Source organism: Coregonus lavaretus (assembly GCF_964263955.1).
Source record: "Coregonus lavaretus genome assembly, contig: HAP1_SCAFFOLD_1636, whole genome shotgun sequence".
NCBI classification, from domain to species: Eukaryota; Metazoa; Chordata; class Actinopteri; order Salmoniformes; family Salmonidae; genus Coregonus; species Coregonus lavaretus.
The window spans coordinates 3,072-22,420 of record NW_028161323.1 but is presented as its reverse complement, the minus strand read 5'-3'; the positions used below and the strand labels follow the sequence as shown (position 1 = coordinate 22,420).

Genomic DNA, 19,349 nt, shown 5'->3' with positions numbered 1-19,349 from the left:
ACTCTAACTCTGCTCTAACTCTACTCTAACTCTACTCTAACGCTACTCTAACTCTACCTCTACTCTACTCTACCTCTACTCTACCCTAACTCTACTAACTCTACTCTAACTCTACTCTAACTCTACTCTAACTCTACTCTAACTCTACTAACTCTACTCTAACTCTGCTCTAACTCTACTCTAACTCTACTCTAACGCTACTCTAACTCTACCTCTACTCTACTCTACCTCTACTCTACTCTAACTCTACTAACTCTACTCTAATTCTACTCTAACTCTACTCTACTCTAACTCTACTCTAACTCTACTCTACTCTAACTCTACTCTAACTCTACTCTACTCTAACTCTACTCTACTCTACTCTAACTATACTCTAACTATACTCTAACTCTACTCTACTCTAACTCTACTCTAACTCTACTATAACTCTACTCTAACTCGACTCTACTCTACTCTACTCTAACTACTCTACAATAATTATACTCTACCACTACTATAATTCTACTCTACCTCTTCTCTAACTCTGCTCTGCTCTACTCTACTCTAACCCTACTCTAACTCTACTGTACTCTAACTCTACTCTACTCTAACTCTACTCTAACTCTACTAACTCTATTCTAACTCTACTCTAACTCTACTCTAACTCTACTCTAACTCTACTATAACTCTACTCTAACTCTACTCTACTCTAACTCTACTCTAACCCTACTCTAACTCTACTGTACTCTAACTCTACTCTACTCTAACTCTACTCTAACTCTACTAACTCTATTCTAACTCTACTCTAACTCTACTCTAACTCTACTCTAACTCTACTATAACTCTACTCTAACTCTACTCTACTCTAACTCTACTCTAACTCTACTCTACTCTAACTCTACTCTAACTCTACTCAAACTCTACTCTAACTCTACTATAACTCTACTCTAACTCTACTCTACTCTAACTCTACTCTAACTCTACTCTACTCTAACTCTACTCTAACTCTACTCAAACTCTACTCTAACTCTACTCTAACTCTACTCTACTCTAACTCTACTCTATTCTAACTCTACTCTAACCCTACTCTAACTCTACTGTACTCTAACTCTACTCTACTCTAACTCTACTCTAACTCTACTCTAACTCTACTCTACTCTAACTCTACTCTAACTCTACTCTAACTCTACTCTAACTCTGCTCTAACTCTACTCTACTCTAACTCTACTCTAACTCTACTATAACTCTACTCTAACTCTACTCTACTCTACTCTACTCTAACTACTCTACAATAATTATACTCTACCACTACTATAATTCTACTCTACCTCTTCTCTAACTCTACTGTACTCTAACTCTACTCTACTCTAACTCTACTCTAACTCTACTCTAACTCTACTCTAACTCTACTCTAACTCTACTCTAACTCTACTATAACTCTACTCTACTCTAACTCTACTCTAACTCTACTCTAACTCTACTCTACTCTAACTCTACTCTAACTCTACTATAACTCTACTCTACCTCTACTCTACTCTACTCTAACTCTACTAACTCTACTCTAACTCTGCTCTAACTCTACTATAACTCTACTCTAACGCTACTCTAACTCTACCTCTACTCTACTCTACCTCTACTCTACTCTACCCTAACTCTACTAACTCTACTCTAACTCTACTCTAACTCTACTAACTCTACTCTAACTCTGCTCTAACTCTACTCTAACTCTACTCTAACGCTACTCTAACTCTACCTCTACTCTACTCTACCTCTACTCTACTCTAACTCTACTAACTCTACTAACTCTACTCTAACTCTACTCTAACTCTACTCTACTCTAACTCTACTCTAACTCTACTCTACTGTAACTCTACTCTAACTCTACTCTACTCTAACTCTACTCTAACTCTACTCTACTCTAACTCTACTCTACTCTACTCTAACTCTACTCTAACTCTACTCTAACTCTACTCTACTCTAACTCTACTCTAACTCTACTCTAACTCTACTCTAACTCTACTCTACTCTAACTCTACTCTAACTCTACTCTAACTCTACTCTACTCTAACTCTACTCTAACTCTACTCTAACTCTACTCTAACTCTACTCTAACTCTACTATAACTCTACTCTACCTCTACTCTACTCTACTCTAACTCTACTCTACTCTACCCTAACTCTACTAACTCTACTCTAACTCTACTCTAACTCTACTCTAACTCTACTAACTCTACTCTAACTCTGCTCTAACTCTACTCTAACTCTACTCTAACGCTACTCTAACTCTACCTCTACTCTACTCTACCTCTACTCTACTCTAACTCTACTAACTCTACTAACTCTACTCTAACTCTACTCTAACTCTACTCTACTCTAACTCTACTCTAACTCTACTCTACTGTAACTCTACTCTAACTCTACTCTACTCTAACTCTACTCTAACTCTACTCTACTCTAACTCTACTCTACTCTACTCTAACTCTACTCTGACTCTACTCTAACTCTACTCTACTCTGCTCTACTCTACTCTACTCTAACTACTCTACAATAATTATACTCTACCACTACTATAATTCTACTCTACCTCTTCTCTAACTCTGCTCTGCTCTACTCTACTCTAACCATACTCTAACTCTACTGTACTCTAACTCTACTCTACTCTAACTCTACTCTAACTCTACTAACTCTACTCTAACTCTACTCTAACTCTACTCTAACTCTACTCTAACTCTACTCTAACTCTACTCTACTCTAACCCTACTCTAACTCTACTGTACTCTAACTCTACTCTACTCTAACTCTACTCTAACTCTACTCTAACTCTACTCTACTCTAACTCTACTCTAACTCTACTCTAACTCTACTCTACTCTAACTCTACTCTAACTCTACTCTAACTCTACTCTACTCTAACTCTACTCTAACTCTACTCTACTCTAACTCTACTCTAACTCTACTCTAACTCTACTCTACTCTAACTCTACTATAACTCTACTCTACTCTAACTCTACTCTACTCTACTCTAACTCTACTCTAACTCTACTCTAACTCTACTCTACTCTAACTCTACTCTAACTCTACTCTAACTCTACTCTAACTCTACTCTACTCTAACTCTACTCTAACTCTACTCTAACTCTACTCTACTCTAACTCTACTATAACTCTACTCTACTCTAACTCTACTCTACTCTACTATAACTCTACTCTACTCTAACTCTACTCTACTCTACTCTAACTCTACTCTAACTCTACTCTAACTCTACTCTACTCTAACTCTACTCTAACTCTACTCTAACTCTACTCTACTCTAACTCTACTATAACTCTACTCTACTCTAACTCTACTCTACTCTACTATAACTCTACTCTACTCTAACTCTACTCTACTCTACTCTAACTCTACTCTGACTCTACTCTAACTCTACTCTACTCTACTCTAACTACTCTACAATAATTATACTCTACCACTACTATAATTCTACTCTACCTCTTCTCTAACTCTGCTCTGCTCTACTCTACTCTAACCCTACTCTAACTCTACTGTACTCTAACTCTACTCTACTCTAACTCTACTCTAACTCTACTCTAACTCTACTCTACTCTAACTCTACTCTAACTCTACTCTACTCTAACTCTACTCTAACTCTACTCTAACTCTACTGTACTCTAACTCTACTCTACTCTAACTCTACTCTACTCTACTCTAACTCTACTCTACTCTGTCCCCGGCCACCAATATAACATCTCCCAGCTGCAGCATCATCAACATGCTTCAAAATCACAATATCACCGTATAGCCTTAAACCAGAGGTATAATCTAATTGAAGAGTGTAATCGATTTGTTTCATTTCAGGCTGTTGCAACACCATGACAGGCGAGAAGAAAGTCTCAGTAATCAATGGCAAACCAGAGGACGCCCTGGACCCAGAGTCAGCCAACGACAAGAAGCCGGTCAACGAGAGGGGCCACTGGAACAACAAGATTGAGTTTGTCCTGTCCGTGGCCGGAGAGATCATAGGGCTGGGAAACGTGTGGCGCTTCCCCTACCTATGTTACAAGAATGGAGGAGGTAAGATATTCTACTGTATTATAGCAACTGACTGGGACTGGAACCTGGGTCCAGCGAATATCAACCCAACATGACCGTTCCCCTACCTGTGTTATAAGAATAGAGGAGGTAAGACATTGATTCAATCATCTTGTAGAGAATTTGGAGGGTACGTGCTACACCATAGCTGTTATTCCAATTGATCATAGGGTTGGGTAAAGTATGGCTCTTTCCCCTACCTCTGTTATAAGAATAGAGGAGGTCAGATATTAACATTTTATTGCAGCGAATTCGGGAGGGGGGGTTACACCAAGAGATCTTAACCTCTTAGCCGGAGAGATCATAGTGCTGGGAAACGTGTGGTGCTTCCCCTACCTGTGTTATAACTGTCGTAGCTGGCCGCGACCGGGAGACCCATGGGGGCGGCGCACAATTGGCCCAGCGTCGTCCAGGGTAGGGGAGGGAATGGCCGGCGGGGATGTAGCTCAGTTGGTAGAGCATGGCGTTTGCAACGCCAGGGTTGTGGGTTTGATTCCCACGGGGGGCCAGTATGAAAATGTTTTATGTATGCACTCACTAAGTGTAAGTCGCTCTGGATAAGAGCGTCTGCTAAAATGACGTAAATGTAAATAACATTGTAGCGAATTTGTATGTAAATCTGGTGTTTAATATGGGAACGCCACTATTTCCTACAGCTGTTGGGTTAAAGTTGCTATAGTATGTTAATCTGGTGTTTAAAAATGTATGTGCAAATGAGAGAGAGATCCTCCCAATCTGTCTCTTTTGTGTTTCCCCTGTTGAAACCTCCTGTAAAATATCAGATCTTCTAGGATTTACAGTGTATAATCTTTAATTCAACAGGCTTTTTTCTTTTTTTTACTCCAGGACTTGGCCTCTTCTGTGTCTTCTGGGAAACTGGCCCGTAATGTGTATTATTGTGAAGAATCGTTCTTTTAACGCTAGTCAATGTGTTCCAGGTGCATTCTTCGTACCCTATATTATCTTCTTCATATGCTGTGGCATCCCAGTGTTCTTCCTGGAGACAGCTCTGGGACAGTTCACCAGCGAAGGAGGCATCACATGTTGGAGGAAATGCTGCCCGCTCTTTGAGGGTAACAATGCCTTATATATATTTTTTTTTATTAGATCAAATACATAATAAATAAATAATATAATTTTTTAACACTGAAGTCTTCTCTCGGGCTTATATTCCCTGCATAATGATACAAAACAATCAACAATCACTCTCTTGATTACAATCACAGTCGAGTATTAGCTAAGTAGTTATCCTGTCCTGGTGATTGTGCTTGATGTTTATCTATCTAATGATCTTCTTGTCTTTAATTAAAGTCATGATTGATGTCATTTATCCAACATAGGGAAAAAGGAAGTCAAAACAATGTTTTAGATTGATCTTTGTGTATATATCCCATTATTCTCGCTGTGTTTTCTTCCAATCACTTTCCATACCTGTATGTTCTTTGTGTCTGTGTTTGTTTAAACCTTCCCATTCCTGGGTATTTTCTCTCTCTGTCCCTCGGAAGAGCTCATAGGAGCAGGAGCCTATCTCCTGTTTCTGTAGTGAGGCAGCTTGATGTATAAGTACACCCCCTGGACAGGGCGCTAGTCTATCTTCTGTTTCTGTTACTGAGGCAGCTTGATGTACAGTACACCCCCTGGACAGGACACTAGTCTATCTCCTGTTTCTGTTGTGAGACAGCTTGATGTACAAGTACACCCCCTGGACAGGACACTAGTCTATCTCCTGTTTCTGTAGCGTTAGGCAGCTTGATGTACAAGTACACCCCCTGGACAGGACACTAGTCTATCTCCTGTTTCTGTAGCGTTAGGCAGCTTGATATACAGTACACCCCCTGGACAGGACACTAGTCTATCTCCTGTTTCCGTAGCGTTAGGCAGCTTGATATACAGTACACCCCCTGGACAGGACACTAGTCTATCTCCTGTTTCCGTAGCGTTAGGCAGCTTGATATACAGGACACCCCCTGGACAGGACACTAGTCTATCTCCTGTTTCCGTAGCGTTAGGCAGCTTGATATACAGGACACCCCCTGGACAGGACACTAGTCTATCTCCTGTTTCCGTAGCGTTAGGCAGCTTGATGTACAGTACACCCCCTGGACAGGACACTAGTCTATCTCCTGTTTCCGTAGCGTTAGGCAGCTTGATGTACAGTACACCCCCTGGACAGGACACTAGTCTATCTCCTGTTTCCGTAGCGTTAGGCAGCTTGATATACAGTACACCCCCTGGACAGGACACTAGTCTATCTCCTGTTTCCGTAGCGTTAGGCAGCTTGATATACAGTACACCCCCTGGACAGGACACTAGTCTATCTCCTGTTTCCGTAGCGTTAGGCAGCTTGATATACAGTACACCCCCTGGACAGGACACTAGTCTATCTCCTGTTTCCGTAGCGTTAGGCAGCTTGATATACAGTACACCCCCTGGACAGGACACTAGTCTATCTCCTGTTTCCGTAGCGTTAGGCAGCTTGATGTACAGTACCTTCAGACAGTGTGTGTTACAGCCTGAATTCAAAATGGATTAAATATATTTTTCTCTCTCACCCATCTACACATAATACCCCATAATGACAAAGTGAAAACATGTTTTTAGATTTTTTTGCTAATTTTCTGAAGATGAAATAAAGAAATATCTCATTCATATAAGTATTCACCCCCCTGGGACAATGAATGTTAGAAACACATTTGGCAGCGATTACAGCTGTGAGTCTTTTGGGGTACGTATCTAAGAGCTTTGGATGCCTCGATTGTACAATATTTGCCCATTATTCTTAAAAAGTGTCTTCAAGCTCCGTCAATATTGTTGTTGATTGCTAGAAAGCCATTTTCAAGTCTTGCCATAGATTTTGAAGCCGATTTAAGTCAAAACTGTAACTAGGCCACTCAGGAACATTCATTCGTCTTGGTAAGTAACTCCAGTATAGATTTGGCCTAAATGTTTTAGGTTATTGTCCTGCTGAAAGGTGAATTTGTCTCCCAGTGTCTGTTGGAAAGCAGACTGAAGCAGGTTTTCCTCTAGGATTTTGCCTGTGCTTAGCTGCATTCCGTTTATTTTCAAAAAAATATGTAAAACTCCCTAGTCCGATGACAAGCATACCCATAACATAATGCAGCCACCACCATGCTTGAAGATATGTGTGGTACTCAGTGATGTGTTGTGTTGGATTTGTCCTAAACATAACGCTTTGTATTCAGGACAAAAAGTTAATTTCTTTGCCACATTTTTTGAAGTATTACTTAAGTGCCTTGTGGCGAACAGGATGCATGTTTTGGAATATTTTGTATTATGTATAGGCTTCCTTCGTTTCATTCTGTCATTTAGGTAGGTATTGTGGAGTAACTACAATGTTGTTGATCCCATCCTCAGTTTTCTCATATCACAACCATTAAACTCTGTAGCTGTTTTAAAATCACCATTGGCCTCATGGTGAAACCAGTGAGCAGTTTCCTTCCTCTCCGGCAACTGAGTTAAGAAGGATGCCTGTAGCTTTGTAATGACTGGGTGTATTGATACACCATCCAAAGCCTAATAAATAGCTTCATCATGCTCAAAGGGATATTCAGTGTCTGTTTTTTTGTTTTTGTTTACCCATCTACCAATCGGTGCCCTTCTTTGAGAGCATTGAAAAACCTCCCTGGTCTTTGTGGTTGAATCTGTGCATGAAATTCACTACTCGATTGAGGTACCTTACAGATAATTGTATGTGTGTGGTACAGAGATGACGTAGTCATTCAAAAAATCATGTTAATCACTATTATTGAACACAGATTGAGTCCATGCAACTTATGATGATATTATTTAAGCACATTTTTACTCCTGAACGTATGTATGTAGGCTTGCCATAACAAAGGGGTTGAATACTTCATTGACTCAAGACATTTCAGCTTTTCATAAAAAAAAATAATAATAATTTAGAAGATTTTCTACAAACAAAATTCTACTTTGACATTATGAGGTATTGTGTGTAGATCAGTGACACAAAATCTCAATTTAATCAATTTTAATTTCCGGCTGTAGCACAACAAGATGTGGATATGAAGAATAAAGTGGAGTGAATAATCACGTCAATGCGCTTATGTAGATATCGATAATAAGTGATATCCGTATCACCCGTAGGCTACACCACTGCTGTCGTCCTTACCTCCAAGCGTTTATTCAAAGTTGGATAAACTACTGTAAGTTGGATGTATAATCTTTGGATGCCGACAGCAGTCTCACCGTTGGAAGACACAGCTTGGACTGTGACCTACAAAAAAGCCTATTCCTGCTCTTTTCCCGCGATACATCAACAAAAAACATTTGGTGTGTCATCACGGTCTCTGACCTGTGGTCACACTCGCTCAGGCGGGAACTTAAGCTATCACCTTTTTTTCAATACTGATTTGATCATTGAGAAAACAGAAACAATGGTGTCATAAAGAATTGTTTCGCAAACCATCCTTTCTGAATTTAAAAGTAATCCTGGAAGTAATCATCTAGTATCTGATTACAACATCTTAGGTGGTCTTTGGGATGACTGAACCACCCAACCTTCCAACCTCAAGGTGGACACTAGCCATAAGGCCACTGAGATGGTTATTGGCCTGTATGTCCATACCTATGTATTCTCTCAGTATATCCATACCTATGTATTCTCAGTATGTCCATACCTATGTATTCTCTCTGTATGTCCATACCTATGTATTCTCAGTATGTCCATACCTATGTATTCTCTCTGTATGTCCATACCTATGTATTCTCTGTATGTCCATACCTATGTATTCTCTCAGTATGTCCATACCTATGTATTCTCTCAGTATGTCCATACCTATGTATTCTCTGTATGTCCATACCTATGTATTCTCTCTGTATGTCCATACCTATGTATTCTCTCAGTATGTCCATACCTATGTATTCTCTCAGTATGTCCTTACCTATGTATTCTCTGTATGTCCATACCTATGTATTCTCTGTATGTCCATACCTATGTATTCTCTCAGTATGTCCATACCTATGTATTCTCTCAGTATGTCCATACCTATGTATTCTCTCTGTATGTCCATACCTATGTATTCTCTCAGTATGTCCATACCTATGTATTCTCTGTATGTCCATACCTATGTATTCTCTGTATGTCCATACCTATGTATTCTCTCTGTGTGTTCTGCAGGTATTGGCTATGCAACCCAGGTGATCGTGGCCCATCTGAATGTGTACTACGTGGTCATCCTGTCCTGGGCTATCTTCTACCTGTTCAACTGCTTCACCACTGAGCTACCCTGGGCTTCGTGCGATCACTACTGGAACACAGGTGAGACCCATTTCATCCTGCTTCACCACTGAGCCACCCTGGGCTTCGTGCGATCACTACTGGAACACAGGTGAGACCCATTTCATCCTGCTTCACCACTGAGCCACCCTGGGCTTCGTGCGATCACTACTGGAACACAGGTGAGACCCATTTCATCCTGCTTCACCTGAGCTCTCTTTAACGAGTGACTACTGTAGGTTTGATGTTTAATAACTTATTATATTCTATTATAGTCTATTCTAGTCTAGTCCGGCCATCTACCTCCATGCTGTTCAATACTGTGATATATTCACTGTATGTTTCCTTGTAGAGAACTGTGATAAGTTCACTGTTTCTGTTTCCTTGTAGAGAACTGTGATATGTTCACTGTCTGTTTCCTTGTAGAGAACTGTGATATGTTCACTGTCTGTTTCCTTGTAGAGAACTGTGATATGTTCACTGTTTCTGTTTCCTTGTAGAGAACTGTGATATGTTCACTGTATGTTTCCTTGTAGAGAACTGTGATATGTTCACTGTCTGTTTCCTTGTAGAGAACTGTGATATGTTCACTGTCTGTTTCCTTGTAGAGAACTGTGATATGTTCACTGTCTGTTTCTTTGTAGAGAACTGTGATATGTTCACTGTTTCTGTTTCCTTGTAGAGAACTGTGATATGTTCACTGTCTGTTTCCTTGTAGAGAACTGTGATATGTTCACTGTCTGTTTCCTTGTAGAGAACTGTGATATGTTCACTGTCTGTTTCCTTGTAGAGAACTGTGTGGATTTCCAGAGGAACGGCACCAATTTCACCTTCAACCCCAACGCCACCTCACCTGTCGTAGAGTTCTGGGAGTGAGTACATTATTTTATAATATATATACATACTGTATGTATAGTACCAGCATTTATATTGATACCGTATGGCTGACCTATACCATACCATATGGCTGAACTATACCATACCATATGGCTGAACTATACCATACCATATGGCTGAACTATACCATACTATATGGCTGAACTATACCATACCATATGGCTGAACTATACCATACCATATGGCTGAACTATACCATACCATATGGCTGAACTATACCATACCATATGGCTGAACTATACCATACCATATGGCTGAACTATACCATACTATATGGCTGAACTATACCATACTATATGGCTGAACTATACCATACCATATGGCTGAACTATACCATACTATATGGCTGAACTATACCATACCATATGGCTGAACTATACCATACCATATGGCTGAACTATACCATACCATATGGCTGAACTATACCATACCATATGGCTGAACTATACCATACTATATGGCTGAACTATACCATACTATATGGCTGAACTATACCATACTATATGGCTGACTAACTATACCATACTATATGGCTGAACTATACCATACTATATGGCTGACTAACTATACCATACTATATGGCTGAACTATACCATACTATATGGCTGACTAACTATACCATACTTTATGGCTGAACTCTAATATACTGTATGGCTGACTAACTATACCATACTATATGGCTGAACTATACTATACTGTATGGCTGAACTATACCATACTGTATGGCTGAACTATACCATACTGTATGGCTGAACTATACCATACTATATGGCTGAACTATACCATACTATGTGGCTGAACTATACCATACTGAATGGCTGACTAACTATACCATACTATATGGCTGAACTATACCATACTATGTGGCTAACCTATACCATACTATGTGGCTGAACTATACCATACTGTATGGCTGAACTATACCATACTGTATGGCCGAACTATATTAATGGGTTGCACCTCAGTCACAGGTCGCGTCACGCCTTTGGTATGATCGCTCCAAAGACATCTCACTGTAGTTGTGTCCGAAAGTCGAGTGGTGCCCAGTCGTTCTGAACAGGGGAAAATGACTGCTTCATCTACATTACACTACAGTGGCCTGGAAATATGATGGCATTGCTAAAGTAGGCAACTAATTAGTAGCAAACAACCATTCCCCTAATAAATAGTCAGTCTTTTAAATTGACATTCTTAACTTAAGCTACTGTAGCTGTATTTGTATTTGTATTTTGTATTTATTAAGGATCCCCATTAGTTCCTGCCAAGGCAGCAGCTACTCTTCCTGGGGTCCAGCAACATTAAGGCAGTTATATACAATTTAAAAAATATTACACAACATTACATTTCATAACACTTCACCCAATACATTTAGTGTGTTCCCTCAGGCCACTACTCTACTATCACATATTTACAATACAACATCCATGTGTACGTGTGTGTAGAGTGCGTGTGTTATCATGTGTATGTGTGTGTCTGTGCCTGTGCCTGTGTGTGTGTGTCTCTTCACAGTCCCCGCTGTTCCATAAAGTGTATTTTCAATCTGTTTTTTAAAATCTGATTCTACTGCTTGCATCAGTTACCTGATGTGGAATAGAGTTCCATGTAGCCATGGCCATGGCCATGCTTTTCGTTTTTGAAATATTTAGGACTAACTTATTCCTTGCCACCCATTCTGAAACTAACTGCAGCTCTTTGTTAAGTGTAGCAGTGATTTCACTCGCTGTAGTAGCTGACGTGTATAGTGTTGAGTCATCCGTATACATAGGCACACTGGCTTTACTCAAAGCCAGTGGCATGTCATTAGTAAAGATTGAAAAAGGGAATGGGCCTAGACAGCTGCCCTGGGGAATTCCTGATTCTACCTGGATTTTGTTGGAAAGGCTTCCATTAAAGAACACCCTCTGTGTTCCGTTAGACAGGTAACTCTTTATCCACAATATAGCAGGGGGTGTAAAGCCATAACACATACGTTTTTCCAGCAGCAGACTATGATCGATAATGTCAAAAGCCGCACTGAAGTCTAACAAAACAGCTCCCACAATCTTTTTATCATCAATTTCTCTCAACCAATCATCAGTAATTTGTGTAAGTGCTGTGCTTGTTGAATGACCTTCCCTATAAGCGTGCTGAAAGTCTGTTGTCAATTTGTAAAATAGCATTGTATCTGGCCAAACACCATTTTTTCCAAAAGTTTACTAAGGATTGGTAACAGGCTGATTGGTTGGCTATTTGAGGGCACACACTTTCTAGTAGGCTTATACTGAAGATATGGCAAATAGGAGTGGCAATATTGTCTGCTATTATCGTCAGTAACTTTCCATCCAAGTTGTCAGACCCTGGCAGCTTGTCATTGTTGATAGACAGCAATCATTCTTTCACTTCTTCCACACTCACTTTACAGAATTCAAAGTTACAATACTTGTCTTTCATAATTTGATCAGTTATACTTGGATGTGTAGTGTCAGTGTTTGTTGCTGGCATGTCATGCCTAAATTTGCTAATCTTGCAATGAAAAAAAGTAATTGGCAATATAAGTTGGTTTTGTGATGAATGAGCCATCTGATTCAATGAATGATGGAGCTGAGTTTGCCTTTTTGCCCAAAACTTCATTTAAGCTGCCCAAAGCTTTTTACTATCATTCTTTATATCATTTTTCTTTGTTTCATAGTATAGTTTCTTCTTCTTTTTATTCAGTTTAGTCACATGATTTCTCAATTTGCAGTGCGTTTGCCAATCGGTTGTGCAGCCAGACTTATTTGACGTTCCTTTGCCTCATCCCTCTCAAACATACATTTCTCAATTCCTCATCAATCCACGGGGATTTAACCATTTTTACAGTCATTTTCTTAATGGGTGCATGCTTATTAGTAACTGGAATAAGCAATTTCATAAATGTGTCAAGTGCAGCATCTGGTTGCTCCTCATTACACACCACGGACCAACATGTATTCTTTACATCAACAATATAGGAATCACTACAAAACTTATTGTATGACCTCTTATACACAATATTAGGCCCAGCCTTTGGAACTTTGGTTTTCCTAAATATGGCTACTATATTGTGATCACTACATCCTATGGAGTTGGATACTGCTTTAAAGCAAATTTCTGCAGCATTAGTAAAGATGTGATCAATACATGTTGATGATTTCATTCCTGTGCTGTTTGTAACTACCCTGGTAGATTGACTGATAACCTGAACCAGGTTGCAGGCACTAGTTACAGTTTGAAGCTTTTTCTTGAGTGGGCAGCTTGATGAAAGCCAGTCAATATTGAAACACCGAGATAATATACCTCTCTGTTGATATCGCATACATTATCAAGCATTTCACACATGTTATCCAGATACTGACGGTTAGCACTTGGTGGTCTATAGCAGCTTCCCACCAGAATGGGCTTTAGGTGAGGCAGATGAACCTGTAGCCATATTACTTCAACAGTATTTAACATGAGATCCTCTCTAAGCTTTACAGGAATGTGGTTCTGAATGAAAAAAAAATGCACCTTTATTTAACCAGGTAAGCCAGTTGAGAACAAGTTCTCATTTACAACTGCGACCTGGCCAAGATAAAGCAAAGCAGTGCGATAAAAACAACAACACATAGTTACATATGGGGTAAACAAAACATAAAGTCCAAAATACAACAGAAAATATATATATACAGTGTGTGCGAATGTAGTAAGTTATGGAGGTAAGGCAATAAATAAATACTTACAATTTCATAATTAACACTGGAATGATAGATGTGCAAAAGATGATGTGCAAATAGAGATACTGGGGTGCAAATTAGCAAAATAAATAACAATATGGGGATGAGGTAGTTGGGTGGGCTAATGTCAGAATGGCTATGTACAGGTGCAGTGATCGGTAAGCTGCTCTGACAACTGACGCTTAAAGTTAGTGAGGGAGATAAGAGTCTCCAGCTTCAGAGATTTTTGCAGTTTGTTCCAGTCATTGGCAGCAGAGAACTGGAAGGAATGGCGGCCAAAGGGGGTGTTGGCTTTGGGAAGACCAGTGAGATATACCTGCTGGAGTGTAGACTACGGGTGGGTGTTGCTATGGTGACCAGTGAGCTAGAATAAGACAGGGATTTGCTTAGCAGTGATTTATAGATGACCTGGAGCCAGTGGGTTTGGTGACGAATATGTAGTGAGGGCCAGCCAACAAGAGCGTATAGGTCACAATGGTGGGTAGTATATGGGGCTTTGGTGACAAAACTGATGGCACTGTGATAGACTACATCCAATTTGCTGAGTAGAGTGTTGGAGGCTATTTTGTAAATGACATTGCCGACGGTAACACCTCCACCATTGGCATTTCTGTATTTTCTGTAGATGTTATAACCATGTATCTCTACCACTGAATCATCGAAGGTATTATCTAAGTGAGTTTCAGAGATAGTCCGAATATGAATGCCATCTGTAGCAAATTATTGATTTTATTAACCTTGTTTCTTAAGATACATATGTTAACGTGGGCTTTTTTAACACTTTTCTGGGATGCTTGATTGTTTTCATTAATTTACTGGGAAGCTTAGCAGAAGTAGACATGCTCATGTTATTTATGTTAGTGCAGGGTGAGCTGCACACAGTGGACGTCCTACTAGGGCACACCGCCTCATTGCCAACAGCATAACTCTGGTTCATAGGCTCATGATTACTGCATACAATAGCTGTAGGATCAGCAGAGGCATTCAGGGCAGTTAGAGGGACATAAATTAGGTTACCCACATTGTGTCTTCCAACGCCCCTGGGCTAATATAAATTTGCTGAAGCATTATGGCAACTCAGCGTCACAATGGTAGGGATTAATTGAGCTGGGCTTGGGTCATTGATAAGTTATCGTCTCAACGCAGCCTTATAACACTGTGAAAGGATCCAGGAACCCAAATGATTTGGGTGGATCCCATCCTCCTTATAAAACAAGCTTTGTTTCCAGAAGGATTCAAAATTGTCAAGAAATGTTACACCCACAGAGCATCAATAGTCTCATAGCCAGTTATAGAGGGCTAAAAGTCTGCTGAAATGTTCAATGCCATGATTTAGGGAGGGCACAGGGTCTGATATTATGGGGTGTTTGTTGGTGTCAAGCATAGACCCAATCAGTTCTTTAAAATCCATCTTCAGCTGTTCTGAGCTGCCCTTCATAATGTCAGTGAATCCCACATTAACTATGATTGATTCAATTTCCTGATGCAGTTTTAACATGTTTGGGAGCAGCTTATTGATGTCCTGTACTCGTGCTTCTGGATAGCACAAAGCTTTTGCTCCAGGGACTGAGACCTTTTTCACCATTGAACTGCCCAATACAACGGCCGGAGAAGGGAATGGAGAAATCCGGCCATTCCTACCCCTCACACAATTCGTTGAACCTTTCACGGGTCCACGAGAAGCAAGATAGCGTACGCCCGCTGCTCCCGGCGATAGGTCCAGACCTCCCACAGCAGGCAGTGCCCCGTCAGATCCAGAGAGAGGGAAAGGAGCTGAACTCGATGACGAAGCCGCTGCTGGAGTCAGCGTAATTGGAGTCAGCACCGCCATCTTAGACACCAGCGATAAAGGCACAGGGAGATCAGGCACCAGTGCGGCGAAGCTATTCCTCATGTCAATCTGCTCCGAACCTGGAACATTGGAACTCCGGATTGTCAATATTGTTCCAGATAAGAGCGTAATAAATACAGATTCTACAGCGCTGGAAACATTTGTTAACTATTCCAGACGAAGCGGGCTCCATTGCAACCTAGCTAGCTGTATCTATGTGGCTACTGTATGTGTAGCCAGCCTACTGTGACTGTGACTCCAGCAGATTTAGAGTCAATTCCATTTCAATTCCAGTCAATTCAGGAAGTAACAGTGAAATTCCAATTCCAATCATTTTCAATGCTTTTCAATTAGCAACATTTGGAATTGGAATTTGGTTTACTTTCTGAATTGACTGGAATTTAAATGGAATTGACCCCAACCCTGGGCTCCAGTACAGTACTGTATATGTAGCCAGCCTACTGTTGATTTGGCTACTGTATTCCTGTCAAACTGAGGGAAACTCAGTGTGCAACCCAAGAGCACTGACAACAAGTTGCTGTAGCCTACAAGTGACATACTTAACCATTCCCCTAATAATTTGTCAGTCATTTTAAATTGTTCTGTGTCTACCAGCGTCAGTGGAGCTCTTGCACAGCCGGAGATGTTATGATGGGGACACAAATCTGCCCGTGTCAGCATGTTGTGTTGTTGGGGGAAGGATTCCTGTCTGGCTGCCAAAGGGCAGGCGGCCATAGAGGAGATGGCAAGGCTTCTGTATCACTGTGAGGATCCGCCCCAAACGTCACCCTGTTCCCTATATAGTGCACTACCCATAGGGCCTTGATCAAAATTAGTGCACTATATAGGGAATAGGGTGCGTTTTGGGACACACACACACACAGCTATTGAGGATATGGCAAGGCTACTGTATGATATCTCTCTGAACCTGGAGAATCACGACCCGATTATAGGAACGATGCCAAGCAGCTAGCTAACGCTCATAGTCGTCTAATCTAGGAGCCGGTTGAGTCAAACTACCGTAGCAAAATCCTATTTGGTTACCTGCCTTATCACATCACATTCAGAGGTTAGGCTATCCTATGGTTAGCCTATTCAGAGGTTAGCCTATCCTATGGTTAGCCTATTCAGAGGTTAGCCTATCCTATGGTTAGCCTATTCAGAGGTTAGCCTATCCTACGGTTAGCCTATTCAGAGGTTAGCCTATCCTACGGTTAGCCTATTCAGAGGTTAGCCTAGCCTACTGTAGCTCTCCCAGATTGAGCCAGAGTAGGAGTTTGAATCGGCTGGTTAACCAGTTTCCTACACTTTTACAGATGCCGTACCTACATTTGATCATCCTGTTGTTCCAGGAATTGTCCTGCACAGCAGGAAATGCAAACTTGTAATAATAATAATAATAACTTGTAGTGTATTCAAGGTTTAAAAAGGCTTCTAAAGTTTGTAATTTCCGCTTTAAAATGTCAGACTTGATTTGCCCTAACGAATGTATCAACCCCTACAAAATATGTCCATTAATTATAATCCACATAACAATTCACATTTCCTGTTGCTGCAGGTTTATTTACCTGCTGTGAGAAACTGGGTCAAATGAAGACATAGCATCTGTACACAAGGTACTATAATCTGTTGTTTATGGAGAACTGACAATAACTAAGTGGCCTGGTCACATTTTACAATAGACTCGTTTAATGCTACTTACAGTATCGTGATGTCACATTTTACAGTAGACTCGTTTAATGCTACTTACAGTATCGTGATGTCAGATTTTACAGTAGACTCGTTTAATGCTACTTACAGTATCGTGATGTCAGATTTTACAGTAGACTCGTTTAATGCTACTTACAGTATCGTGATGTCAGATTTTACAGTAGACTCGTTTAATGCTACTTACAGTATCGTGATGTCAGATTTTATAAAATGTTGTTTGCTAGTTTTGTGAGGTCAGCATTGTCCGTCCATGGACTCCATGGCAGCCATATTGAACTATAGTGAAGTCACTTGGTATTGTCTGTGGATGTCTGTCTGGCCTGGTCCCAAACCAGAAGATTTGAACCAGGGCCAGACTGGTCCCAAATGTCCATGTGATGTCTTGCCAACTCTTATGGTCATTGACATGCATGACAACTCCCAGAGTTGGCTATAGATCACAAACAGATCTGAGACCAGTGTGGCCCTAGTTCAACTCTTATGGTCATTGTCATGCCAAACAGCACTAAACAGATCTGGGACCAGGCTAGAGCCAGGTGTGGCGTTTGGCTCTAGTCCAGGCAGGACCCCAGCAGCACTTAGTAGCTGCCTCTCCAACCCCAGAGTACTGAAAGAACAAGACTGGTTTCAACAGGGTTCTGGGTTCTCTGGGTTCTCTGGGTACTGGGTCCTGGGTTCTCTGGGTTCTCTGGGTACTGGGCCCTGGGTTCTCTGGGTACTGGGTCCTGGGTTCTCTGGGTTCTCTGGGTTCTCTGGGTACTGGGCCCTGGGTTCTCTGGGTTCTCTGGGTACTGGGCCCTGGGTTCTCTGGGTACTGGGCCCTGGGTTCTCTGGGTACTGGGCCCTGGGTTCTCTGGGTTCTCTGGGTACTGGGCCCTGGGTTCTCTGAGTACTGGGCTCTGGAACACATAGATGATCAATGGCCAGTGTTGGACCCAGTTCTCTACAGGCCTCTCTCTCTCACTGTAGACACAGACACTCAATCACTCAAGGCCAAATTAATAACGCACATGAAATATTTACATTTACATTTTAGTCATTTAGCAGACGCTCTTATCCAGAGCGACTTACAGTTAGTGAGTGCATACATTTTCATGTAATGATATGTCAGTATATCTTGGTCAGGGTTGGGGGGTCAATTCCATTTCACAGAAATCTCCAATTGAAATGGAATTGTACCCCAACATGGTTTAGGATGTAATTTCTAATGTTAAACAACGTTAAAGATATCTTTAAAAGAGATCATTTTATTAATTGTGTTTTCTTTCTTCCTGTTTGCTCAAACAGACGTCGTGTCCTCAAGATCTCCAGTGGGATTGAACACATCGGGAAGCTCCGCTGGGAACTGGTTCTGTGTCTGGCTCTGGCATGGGTCATATGTTACTTCTGCATATGGAAAGGACCCAAATCCACCGGAAAGGTAACACTTTTTTTTTTGCAATTTGCTATAAAATTGAACACATAGGGCTGGAGTCAATCCATATCGCGGAAGTATCGCGGAAGAACCGGCATTCAAATGTTAAGGTCATTTCCGATAGCCGCCATATGTAGCGTTTACTGTGAACGCAGTCGCGCGGACCCACACGAACATCGCCTTTAAATTTCGATCGAGCTATAAAGCAGATCTTCTGCAACACTTCTGCAATACGGATTGAATTGAGTTACATGGAAGGCTATGGAACTCTTTGGACAGGGATCTCAGTATCTTACCTGTTGTGTGAAATGGAAGTGTGTGTGTGTGTGGGGGGGGGGGGGGGGGGGGGGGGGGGGCGTGTTATACTGAAACCTCCCCAATTCTTCTTCCTGTGTTTAGAAGGTTAAAGCAAGTGGTATCTTTCCTCTAACTCTGTCCTCTACACAGAATGCACCTCTTCTCCTTA

The 19,349-nt window shown here is 41.0% G+C and overlaps 1 protein-coding gene across 1 annotated transcript; it reads left to right on the top strand.

The window, feature by feature from the left end:
• Window positions 1-3,844: 3,844 nt before the first annotated feature.
• Window positions 3,845-18,889, top strand: LOC311120816 (sodium- and chloride-dependent GABA transporter 3-like; the record flags this gene model as incomplete). The annotated part of the gene is made up of 5 exons (XM_084195390.1): window positions 3,845-4,046; window positions 5,003-5,137; window positions 9,223-9,363; window positions 10,112-10,193; window positions 18,757-18,889. Coding segments are annotated over 5 exons (693 nt in total), but the record flags the coding sequence as incomplete, so codon positions are not given.
• Between the last annotated feature and the right edge of the window lie 460 nt (window positions 18,890-19,349).